Source organism: Erpetoichthys calabaricus, chromosome 2 (genome assembly GCF_900747795.2).
Source record: "Erpetoichthys calabaricus chromosome 2, fErpCal1.3, whole genome shotgun sequence".
Lineage (NCBI taxonomy): Eukaryota > Metazoa > Chordata > Cladistia > Polypteriformes > Polypteridae > Erpetoichthys > Erpetoichthys calabaricus.
The window spans coordinates 203,626,256-203,640,790 of record NC_041395.2 but is presented as its reverse complement, the minus strand read 5'-3'; the positions used below and the strand labels follow the sequence as shown (position 1 = coordinate 203,640,790).

Sequence of the window (14,535 nt, the reverse complement as noted above, 5' to 3'; positions counted from 1 at the left end):
CCTTTCTTCGCAGGATAGCAATGAATCCAGTTATAGTCCGTCCTCATGTACACAGGCAGACAACAAACAATCCAGACCGCAACCACGAAACAATCCAGGACAAAACGAATAAGTACAGGTAACCCAACAGAAGGCAGGCAGAGAGACAGGAACGTCAAATACAAATTACAAAAACTTTTTTTTTCTTTTGGTCACCGGACCCCTTTTTAAAAGCCGCACTGACATCCTTTGACCCCAACAGCCCCTGCACCCTCAGCAGAAGACCAATTGGAGCCACTGCAGGGACTACTGGAAGTTACAGTTTCAAATTCTAGTAGAGTACGCTCTTGGATTGGCTACTTTCACCATCCCAAGCCGTGTTTTCCTCTACAGTTGCTTCCTGTTCTCTCTACAGTGCAGTATTGCCACGAAAAAAGCCATAAAAAATTGTGGAGGATATTTGTGGTTTCCACTAAAAATTATTAGTTAGGTTCTAAGGAAAAATTCGCGAACGACTGAGGCCGCAAACCCTGAACCATGTCTACGCGGGGGTCTACTGTAATCTAATATGGGTGAAAAGGAAAATGTTCTGTTTTTATTTCTTTTAATAAACAAATTGCCAGTACCCTACTGTTGATCAATGTACATGTGTGTACGAGCAGGCGCAAGTTAAGTCTTGGTGTACAAAGTAGTAATTCAAAAAATCCCCTCACCTAAATTGTAAAAAGCAGGTATAGCAAAATGTTTTTCCGATCTGTAATCAATAATCAATAATGAAAGCCCACTGACAAACACTTTGAAAATTGACATTAAAGTTACGGAGTCAATTTATCTTACTCCATAACGTGAATATTATTTATGCACAGTTTGGCAGTTGTTCATTTTGATAACTTTAGCATCTGAAACACAGAAAAGCAAAACTTGATGACTAAATATTGAAAAAAAAATACCCCAGTTTTGAAAAGCCCTGACTATCTGAAGTTAAGCTGTTGAATAAGAAAAGCACCCTTTAGGATGAATTAGGTTCACCATCAAGTTAGCAAAATTTCCAATAATTAGAACATTCTGGGGGGAAGAAAATCACACTGGTTTTATTCAGAATGATATCCCACATGTAACTGGATTGAAAACAGCATAAGCAGAAAAAGCTGCATTCTGTAAAATATGGTGTGCAACTGTGAACTGGACTATGCAATGGAGATGAACCCAGTTTTTAACACGGTGTAGCTGCGTTTGTTCAAAATAACCAAAGCTCTGCAGCTTTTAGCTTGCTTCATAGGACAGTCCAGGAAATGGTATGATGCGTTTTCAGATAATTCCACAATCCATATATCTTTGTTTTAAAGGTTTTAGCAAAACATGTTGCATAAAAATAGAGAAAAATACTACAAAGAAAAGTTATTGTTTAAAGAAAGTTGTTTAAGGTTTATTTATCTTGTTTCAATCTCTCTCTACGTTTGATCTCATGGTCACATTACGTGTAGAACAGTCAGCATGGTCAGAAAACTGAATGACAATTCTCTATTTGTAAACTAATCTAACAGTAGATGCTAGGAGTGAGACTATTTCATAACTGGCTTATTTACCACTGTTTTTACAGATATGTTCATGTTACTTACATGGGATAATAATCTAAATAACTATGACAAACTGATATTCTGTTGAAATTAAGCAGACACTTATGTGAATTTAACATTAATATCAACTTTTTAAGATTGGCTCTTACACACAGAGCTCTCAACTCTATATTTTTGGTATCCTTGCTCCCTGTTGCTTGTTTTTTTTTTTGGTAAATGGTTTAGGGTTTCTTTTCTTACTTTTTTTTTGTTCAGTTTCTTTCTTTTTTTTTTGCCTTTTTTATAAAAACAAAATAAATAAAAATAGTGTCTGATGCTGTCAAACAAGGTTCTGGTGGACTGGACATGTTAGATCATGACTGAATGAATGTTTAGAATATAATATTTGTTCAAAAAATGAACAGTTTCTGGATGGTAGTAATTTTTACAAGCCACCAATGTGACTCGGCATCTAGACTCTGGTATTTTAATTTGTAGTAATTTTAAATCAATTTTAAATTATTTAAATTAATCTATGCATATGTAATACATTAATTAAAAAGTTACAATGTTAAGATGCCTGTTCATTTTTTTTTTGGCCTTTGGTCATACAGTGTAGCCTAATGAATGAAAGACTAAATTGTTTATGCCTGACTGGTTTACATAAATATACCAGTTTAATAAATGCATTTTCAAGTGTCCTTTGTAATGTGTGCAAAATTGAGATTACTACATATGAATAGATAATTATATTTCAAAATATTAAGAGGTGCTCACAAGTTAATATAAACAAAAATTCTCTTATGGCAACCCAGTGCTTAGACAGAACATTGTTTTGGATCGTCCCTTCTTTTTCAGTAAATGGCTATGCACTGTACAGCTATGTCTACTAATGAGCATAACAGCTGTCAGTTATCTAGACATAATACATTTTTGAACATGGACACACATCAAAGAATTGGTCATAAATGGGAAAGTACTGCCTGGGAGTAATTTAATGATGACACTGCCAGGAACAAGAGCAAGTATGTAAATAATGTACGCGGCAGTCAGGTTTAAGAAATTTAGTTAAACAGAAATAATCCAATGAATTTAAACACACTCTTCAATTGCTTTCATACACAAGCCTATAAGGAGGTTGAGGACCTTGACATGCTAACAAAATAATCGACAGAAGGTAAAATGACAGGCTACATTGGTTAATAAACTAATTTTTCCTCTATAGTAAACTGCTTTAAATGAATCAATTACAAGGCGACGGAAAGTGCCCTGACACAGCTGTTTATTAAATGTCTATAAGGTTGTCATAAAATAATGTGAAGTACTTGATCTGAAGTTTAAAATGATTAGTGCTGCCAAACTAAACAAACTGCTCAATGAACACATGGACAAAGTTACAATATGAAAAAAAAAAATTACAACAGTAGAACTCAGAAGATAACTATCTGAATGTAGGGGAGGAACAAAAACGGGCTCATCAAGTCTTTTATGGGTATATCCGATCAGTTTTACAATCATTTTGCTATGTTGGAACACCAGGAATTTCTTAACCTTCATCAATTAGCCACTTTTTAAGCTAAAATGAAACAATTACTTCAAAGTAAAAACTAATTGGGATAAATCATCAAAACTACATCTAAAACAGAAATGGTAATTAAAAGTACATAAAACTAAATTGAAAATTAAAATTGAAGCTAAAATATTCTTGCTCTGTTCACCTTCAAAGGACAAAAATATCTTAGAAGAGCCATGTGATAACGTTTTCAGATCAGGCATTTAATTAGAGTTGGTTTTGTATTAAATAGGATAACTGTCTGTCATATACCTATTCCCTGTAAACATATTTGTGGCTAAAGGATGAATATTTACTGCAATAATGAATCCTAAGTAAAAAAAAAAAAAAAAAAAAGCAACACAAGAAATAAGAAACTGGGCACATTCATTTACTTGTGGGATTATAGGAAGTACGTAAAAAATACATTTACATATTACAGGCTCAGAATGTTGTGATGACCTGATATAAGTAATGTAACCTTACCCCAATGTGTTAATCAACAAACACATTAAACTATCACCATATAACTGCAATATACCATTACTTCCAAAATTATTTACTTTTGACAATGTTTATTTTAGCACATTCTGAAAGCAGCTATGTAACCTGCATTCTTCCATTTGGTTCACAGGTTTTCATTTGGTTACTTCCAGAATTATTATTTTGCATATGAAATAAGTACTTGCCAGTGTTTTGGTGTAACCTGACTTAGGCTGATCACTTCATCCAAGATTTCATTCTTGGCCTTTTCAAATAGTTCATTCTAATAAGAGGAAGAAAAATGAAAACAGTTCTGAATTACTTAAAATAAATAAATTATAAAGATTTCAAGCAGGTGGGAGATCATTAGACATCATATAATAATTTCAAAATTGAAAAACTTTATTCTTTAAAAAAAGATCCCTCCAAAAAAGGGACAGATCAACACTAAAACAATAGGAAATACAAAGAATATAAAAGAAATAAGGGTTTGCTTCCCGGGTCCTCCCTGCGTGGAGTTTGCATGTTCTCCCCGTGTCTGCGTGGGTTTCCTCCGGGTACTCCGGTTTCCTCCCACAGTCCAAAGACATGCAGGTTAGGTGAACTGGCGATTCTAAATTGTCTCTAGTGTGTGCTTGGTGTGTGTGAGTGTGTGAGTGTGTGTGTGTGTGTGCGCCCTGCGGTGGGCTGGCACCCTGCCCGGGGTTTATTTCCTGCCTTGCGCCCTGTGTTGGCTGGGATTGGCTCCAAGCAGACCCCCCATGACCCTGTAGTTAGGATATAGCTGGTTGGATAATGGATGGATGGATGGATAAAAGAAATAATATAATTTCACAGAGTTAGGCATCCCCATTGATACATGTACAAATGAAGACTAACAAATAACTAAAAGAAGCAGTCAGTTATGTCAGATAAGGCCACTAAAAATATTAATGCAAGTGAGACATGAACCAAATGCTACTGTAAGTGAAAAACCAACTTACCATACTTGGTGACATCTACAAAGGATCCACTGCAGGGCCAACTTTTAACATTATGTTGGGTCTGCTTCTGTTTCAGATCTAGTTTTATGCTTTCTCTTTCAGCTTTCATACATCATTTGCACCTTCCAAAACCAATACTTTCACACTTATATTTCTCACACTGCGTTCTATACTCACAGAAGAGGAAATCCACTGACATATATATGGAGAAACAAAGTAATAATATAACAATATTACAAAGTAATAATGAGGATTAAAGAACTGGCAAACAAGGGATCATGGATGGCGATACTATGTATCCCTAGCTGTACAGTTAAAGGCACAGGTACAGAAATCTAGGACTATGAGATAAACTGAGAACAACAGTTGTTTGACCAAAATTCTCATAAGACTGCATCTTTCAAGAGTTACTCTCAAGTACCACATTGGGTAAATGTAGGCTGAGAAATTAAGTTGCATCTTAACAACTGTTTGGTAACAGTTTCATACTGCAAAAATTAATCTATCACACATTTAATCTTATTTAACAAGACCTTATCAAAGGCTTTTATGGTGATAATACACTTACAAAGCATCAGTAAAGTGGTTATTCATCTGTGTAATATGGCTCACTAAAATAACTTCACTTTGGAATGGTCCAAAGTGGCTTAAGTGAGACATATGTCTCTTGATATTGCATACTTCATTATAAGACCTGTAAACCCTTAATATTCATAAATAATTTAACCAGCATATCAAATGCCACACTGCACAGAGATGAATAAATACTTTACTAATGCTTTACAACCATAATTAAGACTAAAAGAACCTTTTGTTAAAGTATTGTTGCATAAGATTAAATGAGTAATAGATGCATGGATCTGTTGCTGAATGTTTGAATTATTTTCTCACAGTTTTCATTTTTATTTGTGTGCTTTTAAAAGTATAGCAAGACAACTTCATTTTCACTACACAATTTCCTTTAATACTCGAATGGTAAATTTCTTAATCTGCTATTTGGTGGTACAGTTGCTACATGTGTAAACATGTGGCTTTGAAATCAACAGTTTACAGCAAATGGTAAAACGCTAGCAGGACAAAAATAAGACATTATACTATTTTTTTGCTTTATTATTTTAAATTAAGTACTTAACTCACTTATTTAGACAGAAAGAGTAGAGGCAGGCAACTTTTATTTTAAAGTAAGAAAAAGCAGGCTACAGACTATCATTACTGAAATGTCATAAGAAAATGGATAGCATGTCCAATATAATGTATTTAATTTTATATAGTGACATCCCAGGTGAAAGTCTAAAACCTCATTTGTAATAGGGTTAAACCTTCCTCTGACATTAACACCATGTTTTTCATTTTGCCCTACAGCCTATATCTAACACCAAAATTAACTAAATTTAGGATGAGGTGAGGTTAGCTACTAAATAAAAACCAAAATCAATGCCTGGGTAAAATAATATACAGTAACACACACAGGACAATATGGAACACAGCCCACTGCTTTATCAAAATGTGTAATGTTGAATAACTGGATTTGAAAGGGTGGTTGAAGTAAAATGAATACTCTTTGTCACATCAGACTTCAAAGAATGTGCATTTCAGTAAATTTCAGAGTGATCATATGCACTAAAGTTGAATTGCACAAAACAGAACACATTTCTAACTAGCACAATGGTGCATGTTTTAGGCACATTTTTAGTAGTACTGTATGTTGTCAACTTTAAAAACTGTACATTATATAATCCCTCCATATATACACATACATATATACATCCACACATACATAGTCCTCTACACAATTATTGGCACTCCTGGTAAATATGAGTAAAAAAAATATAGAAAAAATGTTTACTTCTTCTGGTGAAATACCTTGATCTCACAATGAAAAATAGAGATATCCAACCTTTAACTGAAGTAAATTTAATCTGAGAAAGAGTAATTCCTAATCAAGAAATAGTTATTTAAAACATTTACCATTTCCTAATCAAGAAATATTTAAAAAATACAATTTTGTGTTGATTTGAACATATGTTTTGGATCATTGTCCTACTGGAAGATCCAAGGATAGCCTATTTTAAGCTTCTTGGCAGACACAGCCAAATATAAAGTTAAAATCTCCTGTTACATCCATGATTCCAATTACCCTAACAATGTTCTCAGGGTCTCTGAAGAAAAAACAGCGTAGTAATATCACAACCCAGGTTCTTTTCGGTACAATAATAATAATAAATTTTATTTACATTGCGCTTTATATTTAACAATGTAATCATTCTTTTTATGCCAAACCCAGCTTCAGTGTTTGGTCAATTTTTGTTTTGTGGGTCTATAGAACACAGTACCAATTCAAGTTCTAGTAGGGTTTAGCAGACGCTAGGTGCATAGGTTTGTAGTTAAATAACAAGAAAGCTTTTTTTCTGATACGTCTACCAAATAATCTGTTGGCATGGAGGTGGCATTTGATGGTAGTTTTGGAGACTTGGTGACCACAAGATTCCTGCTTTTTCTCCAACAGTGATCTCTGAGGATTTTTTTTTTTTTACCATCTCTTACCATCCTGCTCACTGTGCATGGGGACATAGTAAACTTTGGTCATCTTCCAGGCAAGTTGGTAACATTTCCAGTTCCAATTATACATATATGTATATACACACAAACACACACACCAATACATATACAAATTGCTTGTCATATCCAGGGCAGGTTTGCAAGGCAGTTGGAAACTACCCAAGCAATCACTGAGTAAAAGGCAGAAATAATCCCTGAACAGGATGCCAACTAATTACAGAATGAAAACAGACACACACCAATTTTTTAATGTCAACCCACCCAACTTGCCGGTCTTTCAGCTGTGGGAGGAATCTGAAGCACCTTAAGGAAATCCAAATTTCCACTATGGAGATTTAATTTTGCAAAATGTTTAAAATCTTTCCTGAAGTAAACTTCAATCAGCTATGGCCAATTACATTACACCTAACTCATGATTTTCTATTCTGTACAACAGTATGCAATTAAAACTAAGTTCATCAAAATGTGCTCAAGGGTTATTTTTTATGTAAATCTGCTTAAATAAATCAAAATATATTTGCGACATCTGAAGGATGGTTCAGTTTACAGGGGGAACTGCAGGTAGGAAATAGTGATAAAAAGCAAGTGCAGGGCGCTGCAAACCTTTAGGAGAGATAGGTGAGAAATGAACTATAAGGGAATTATGCATGTTTTTATATCACTGTACAAGACAAGGGATTGTCAGGTGATGGTACATCCTGCATTTGTATACTGAATGCCCAGAAGTGACAAGACAGGAAGAAGACAAAGAGACAAATGAGACCTAGGTGGAATCAGGTCAACACTTCTTCAAGGCCATAGAGGGAAGGCAAATCAGAAGATGACAAGAACACAAGACTCCCCCTTGATAGAGAAAGACCATAAAAAGGTAATACAGATGGCAGTAGATGGTTCCAGGCAGAGACAGCAAGAATCAGGCAGCTACTGTAGAGGGTTTTCTTAGAGATATGGCCCTCTTAAAGGAATGAAGGGATCCTGGGGCTATTAGAAGGCACTTTCACCCAATTTTAATTATTACAAAAGCAGCACCACCACAGGTAGAAGAAATGATTCAGGTAATAGGCCAGAAACATCCCAAAATATAGTTTACAGCTTCTACGAGACAAGTTTCAGAAGATGATCTGAGTTAATGGCCTTAATGGGTGGAGTAAGAGAAAACATACACAGGTAAAGGCATTACCCTATCAAGTTCACGCAGTCTGGGATAATTATTCTTCCATTCTGTCTCAAGATTGAAGCGTGAGGCTGCAAAACAAATAGGTCAATTAGATATAAAGTCATTACTAAAAAGAATAAAAGTATGAACTACAAGCACTGAGTCCTTCTGTTACATGATAAACAAATCTGTAAGACAATGTTTCCCTTACATTAAAAACTATATAGATTGAATTATATATTGCTTCACTGCCATTAAAGTGATTAAAAGATTCCTACACAGCCTAGTTAATAAAAGTTTAAAATTCAGAACTGACATGACAAATTTCACTACGGTCTACAAACACACAAAGTAAATACTTTATTTGTTTCAAGCAAATAAGACTGAACTAAACATGTGGACTAAAATATTTGCATAATGTTAACAGCATAGACAGTTCATCAGGTCATGACAGATCATGTAAATCTATAAAGGTTTAACTACAGTCAGTTACCACAAAACTTAAACATGTGAGCTGTACAAAATCTAAATGTTAGCTCTGTCCACTGCCAGAAAAATAAATAGTTTATTCAATTCAGAGCTCAATATTTTACTTTCTGTTGCTTAACAAGAGCAATAAGTTACTTTGGCTCTTTGTGTTCAGCTTTTCAGGAACATGTACAAAGATCATTAAATAAAGCAAAAAATTGAGTAGTTTTTTTCTTTTTTAAAACAACTGTCTAAATTACTACACACATGAAGTATTTTAAAGTTATAAATTAGTCGTATTGTTTTAATTTACATTAAATAAACAGTTTCAAACCAAAAGTCCTTATTATAAACAATAAATGATCTTGAAATATTCAAGTTTTCACGGTCTAATGTCAATACATGTTTCAGGTTAGAAGATTATATTCTTTCACAGAGCAGAAAGAACCATAGTCCCAGTTATGCTTTAATTTCATTCCTTTATTGATCTTTACGGTTTTCCCTGTGGAAAATACATCTTGGGAACACAGCATCTATTATTGAGCATATCAGCATGACATTAAATAGTTATATGAAATATACTGTGGCACTTTAGTCTCTAATGTGGATGTACTGTGGGTGTAAGTGTTAATTTTAATGGTTGCTATACTCCTAAAATTTACATGAGTAAAACCCTGGTTATGATAAGCTGCAAAAGGAAGGAAAGAGATGGCAGTCTGCCAAGCTACTGATCAATAAAAGCTGAATGGTCACTTGGACACCATTATCTTTAAGCCAAGAGTCACCCGTAACAAGTACTGGCTGTTGATTTTCAGGGCTTTGCACGCACACTTTGGGATCCATTACCAGTCTCCTGCTGAAGCCAAAAGCAGGTCTCATTTTTCATCTGCTATAGATATTGTATTAATTGCTTTGTTATTTGCATCCCCTGCAGATTTTCATTCAGCTTATGATGTGCACAAATCAATAAAAGCACAAAGGAAAAAGAAATCAAAAGCTGTGATTCATAAATCTAATGCCTGCATGCTGTCTATTGCTCAGAGTTATTAACCGTTAAAGGCAGGTGAGCCTGAGAGGTGAGTGAATCTTTTTGTACACAGGGCATTTCAGTTACAGGCTTAATGCTATTGTGCAGCAGGGTTAAAAAAATTTAGCACCATGATGTTCCTATACACTTTTTTCACGTTTTTGATAATCATTTTATACTTCATTTCTTATATTAAACATTTCCTATACAGTGACAAAGAACAAACAATAATTATCCTTAATTTATTTCAGAAATCAAATGAGTAATTGTTTTGATGGGCCACATATTAATCTACCTAAAGGTACTAAGTCAACTCTTTTCTGACATGAAAGCTTCTTTGACCTTTTTGGATGGACCTGTATTAAGTACTCTTATAACCAATTTGTGTACACTCATCAAGCAGAACCTTAATACTCTAAAAATGATGCAGATGTTTGTGGATTTTAGGAGATGCACCACTTCTTCTACATAATTGGTTGTAAATAGTGGCACTGTTGATAAGTTTTAATAATTTTCATTCGTGAGTACCTCTATTACTCACTATCTGAACTTTAAATGAAAACGAGTTCTTTAAAATAAAATTCTAAATAGCATACAGTATGTGCTATTCTCCTACAAGCTTAAAAGGTTTAATATGTGCCAATAAAATGGAACATATTAAACCTGGACAAGTGGATTAACTGCTGACTTCTGGAAGAGTGAATGCTGATACGATTGGCGGCTGCTGCTCTCTGGTATTCTCGAGTATTCTCTGGTATTTTTCCATTTGGGCTATCTGGATACTGGATCTCTTTGTAGAGACAATGCTCTTTAATATCCTATACTTCTGTATTATTTTTTCTTCATTACTTCATTCTGATATACCCTTATTCCAGTACACTGCAGTTGAACTTTTCCAGCTTCGCTTTTACTCTGTTGAGCCACTAATGGAATTGTACTGACTTGGACATTATTCGTCATACGTGTTAATGATACATCCATCCTGGGTTCCATCAGCACTTCAATTTCAATGACACAAGCCCAATACAGTCCTTTTGGTCTTCCAATCAGCGATGCTCAAGGAAATCCGACCAGGCTGCTGACTATAGTGCGCTAGCTACGCCAGCTAGGTTGGGTTATGCTAGGCCTGACGTAAACTATATCGCTATTGGACTTTTTAACGTTTGTTCACTTACAAACAAGGGTTAATTAGTTCGTGATGTTTTGGACGATAGTGAGTACAATTTCATGCTTCTTGCTTGAACCTGGCAACATCCTAATGACTTTTTACATCTGAATCAGGCTGTGCCCCAAGGGTTTGTTTACATCAGTCAGCCTCAGACCCCCAGTAGAGTGAGTGGGCTCGCGATAATTTACAATAATAGGCAGAAAATATCATTATTTGTTTTGCATGTTTATACCCCATTTGAGACAAAACAATGGGCCCACTCCTACATTACTAGCCACTGTTTACCAAACACCTAATCCTAATAAGGACTTTTTAGATGAACTTTCAGGTTTTTTTAATTTCTCTATGTGCTATATCATCTAATGCTATGTTGGTGGGTGATTTTTATATGCATAAGGATAATGCTGGGCGGCACAGTGGCACAGTGGGTAGCGCTGCTGCCTCGCAGTTGGGAGATTTGGGGACCTGGGTTCGCTTCCCGGGTCCTCCCTGCGTGGAGTTTGCATGTTCTCCCCGTGTCTGCGTGGGTTTCCTCCGGGCGCTCCGGTTTCCTCCCACAGTCCAAAGACATGCAGGTTAGGTGGATTGGTGATTCTAAATTGGCCCTAGTGTGTGCTTGGTGTGTGGGTGTGTTTGTGTGTGTCCTGCAGTGGGTTGGCACCCTGCCCGGGATTGGTCCCTGCCTTGTGCCCTGTATTGGCTCCAGCAGACCCCCATGACCCTGTGTTCGGATTCAGCGGGTTGGAAAATGGATGGATGGAAGGATAATGCTAATAATTTCTTGTGACGGATTTTATATCTTGTCTTGACAGTTTTGGTTTACAGCAGTAGACTGATTTTCCTACACATCTCATTTGTTGCATTGATATAACTCCTCTCAGCTGTACTGCATCTGCCCATATCGGACCACAAGTTAATATACTTTAATGTTAATTTAACAATACCCAAAACTAAGCAATATCATTCTATTTCATTTTGCAATATTAAGAATATTCAATTGACTATGCCGTGCAGTGGAACTGATAATCTCCTATGCAAAAATAATCTACTCACAAATGATGTATGCAGCTGCCATGCCTAATTCTGCCCTTCTTCCCTTTATCCTTTCTAATTGCCTTGTTGAAGTAAAAGCGTGGTTTTCCTCCAATTTTAACACACTTAATAATGATAAAAGTGAGATTCTCCTCATTGGTACTAAATCTACTTTTGCCAGACTTGACAGTTTTTCTTTGACAATTGATGCTTCTAACGTTGTGTGCCATTCTTGACAGTACTCTATTTTTCAAAGCACACATTAATAATATTACACAATCTGTATATTTTCACCTTTGCAGTATAAATTATCTTCGTCCATTTCTTATAGCTAATACTACTGCTATCCTTGTACATGCTTTGGTAACATCTCACATAGATTACTGCAATTCTATACTGGTTGGCCTTCCTCACAATCTTTTGCATAGGCTTCAGCTGGTTTAAAATTCTGCTGCTCATGTTATTACCAGAAACATCTCCACAGAACACATTACTCTGGATCTATGAACTTCACTGGCTTCCTGTTAAATATCAGACTGATTTCAAAATTTTGCTTTTAACATTGAAAGTTCTTCATAGTTTGGCACCTTTATATCTTTTGGATTTGTTACACATTTATTTGCCAACTCGTACTCTTAGATCTTGTTATGCCCTCTGCTCATTTATCTACAATGGGTTATAGATGTTTTAGCTATGTTGCTCCTCATCTTTGGAATGCCCTCCCTCAAGATATCCATAGCATTGATTCACTTCCCAACTTCAAATCCAGACTTAAAATATACCTGTTCCCCCGAGTTTGTCCGTTGACTGCATGCTTTTGTGCTTTTATCCTCATATTTATATAATATTGTTTCATTGTATTTTTTTAATTTATTATAAGGTGTCCTTGAGTGCCAAGAAAGGCACCCCTAAACAAAATGAATTATTAAGTGCAGGTTCAACAAGTAATAATAATAAAATTTTAAAAAAAATTCATACTAAGCACAGTGATATATTTCAGTTAGGAAAACATCACAGGTTATTGAAAAAAGAACCTTCTGGAATGTCAATAATTTACCTTTCCTACTGTAATCTCTCTGGTTAAGTATAATTCTTGATTTGTACCTGTCTTCTCTTAATGTATAATCATTTATTTTTGAGGACATATTAGGCATGAGAGCATTTCTGTATTTTGTCATATTGTTTATGTATGTGGTGATAGAGGACATGCAAGGGAATGGGTGTAACAGAGCAAGATGCAGAGGACAGCAAGATATGGAAAAACATAATCCACTGTGGCAACCCCTAAAAGAAGCAGCTGAAAGAAGAAGTAGTTTTATGTTTGGTACTCAATATAACATTGTACTGATGTAACATATATAATCAAATATCTATGGTGTATGTTGTTGTTGTTGTTATAATATTAATGAATGTACACAAAGACACAGTACCATTAAGCATGCAGCCTGGATGTAAAGTTATGTAATTTATTAATATATACTCTAGATTAATCAAGCCTTTCTTATTTAAAAAAAATCTTTAATGATTAAAAGTAAAAAGAAATCCAGTCAAACCTTTAAATGCATCTGCCTGTTGCTCCACAGACTCACTGACCATTTTCCAAAAACAGTCAGACACTGCAAGGCTTAGATTTTTAGTTGTCACCTGATGGGCTTTAAGCATTCCATTTCTTGAAAGAAAATAAAAAATAACTCTCAGTAAAGACATATAAATTAGGATGAGGACTTAATGGAGCGATTAGCTTAGCCTCTAAAACTGTTTAATTCCAAAATAAAATACATCATTAAGAAGCAAACTAATACATAAAATTAACAACGGTGAAGTTAATCAGAGCATGGACATACTTTAATAATCTGGAATTCTGAAAAAAGTCCTCTTCGTAGTCTTTAATTGAGTCAATACTCTCACTACTGCTGTTTCCTATGAAAAAAGGAAAATTTTAAATTTAAAGCTGATAAAGTTAAATATTCTGCACATTTTTTGTTTCATCTCTTAAATTCAGTAAGATAATAAGAATTGTTTGTACCTTTTCCAGTTACCACAGCAAAGTATCCCAATGCCTTCATAGGGAACAGTTTACCCTCAATAATTTGTTGAATCTGAAAAAAATTAAAGCTTCATCTGCAATTTCACAGTTACTGTGGTTAAGTCAAATCACCCTTTACAATTCTAGACTATGTGAACAATCCAACTTTTGACAAACACCTCTGGATATTTTACTAAGTCTAAATGCCTCTTTGGATGGTTGAAAATATGTTGTCAAAATCATAGTTTAAGCTTTTGCAAAATTTGTTCAATTAAAGGATCTATATTTTGACTGCATCTGTCATGCAATGTGATTCCTTCTCTTTAGTGCCACCCCCTTGAAAACTATCACTTTATGGGGCCATGCAAACCTGGATTAATACTTGTGTGCACATTAAAATGTCTTTTTGTACGATGTACAATTCTCATAACAGTCTAATAGGTTATTCTTAGCCAGTCTACTGCAGTAATTGCAGTGGAAAATGTGGTTAACATCCACTCATGCATGGGGAAAAAAATACCGTCTAATACCGTGAAACCGGCAGAA

At 35.0% G+C, this 14,535-nt stretch overlaps 1 protein-coding gene across 2 annotated transcripts in view; it reads right to left on the bottom strand.

Moving 5' to 3' along the window:
• opa1 (OPA1 mitochondrial dynamin like GTPase) overlaps window positions 1-14,535 on the bottom strand; it is a 215,802-nt gene that overhangs the window by 91,067 nt on the left and 110,200 nt on the right. For both annotated transcript variants that reach the window (XM_051922224.1, XM_051922225.1), the window contains 5 exons: window positions 13,990-14,062; window positions 13,808-13,883; window positions 13,517-13,632; window positions 8,293-8,357; window positions 3,770-3,853 (listed from right to left, as the gene is read on the bottom strand). In XM_051922224.1, the coding sequence (XP_051778184.1) occupies window positions 3,770-3,853; window positions 8,293-8,357; window positions 13,517-13,632; window positions 13,808-13,883; window positions 13,990-14,062 (414 nt within the window). The remainder of the gene's footprint in view (window positions 1-3,769; window positions 3,854-8,292; window positions 8,358-13,516; window positions 13,633-13,807; window positions 13,884-13,989; window positions 14,063-14,535) is intronic.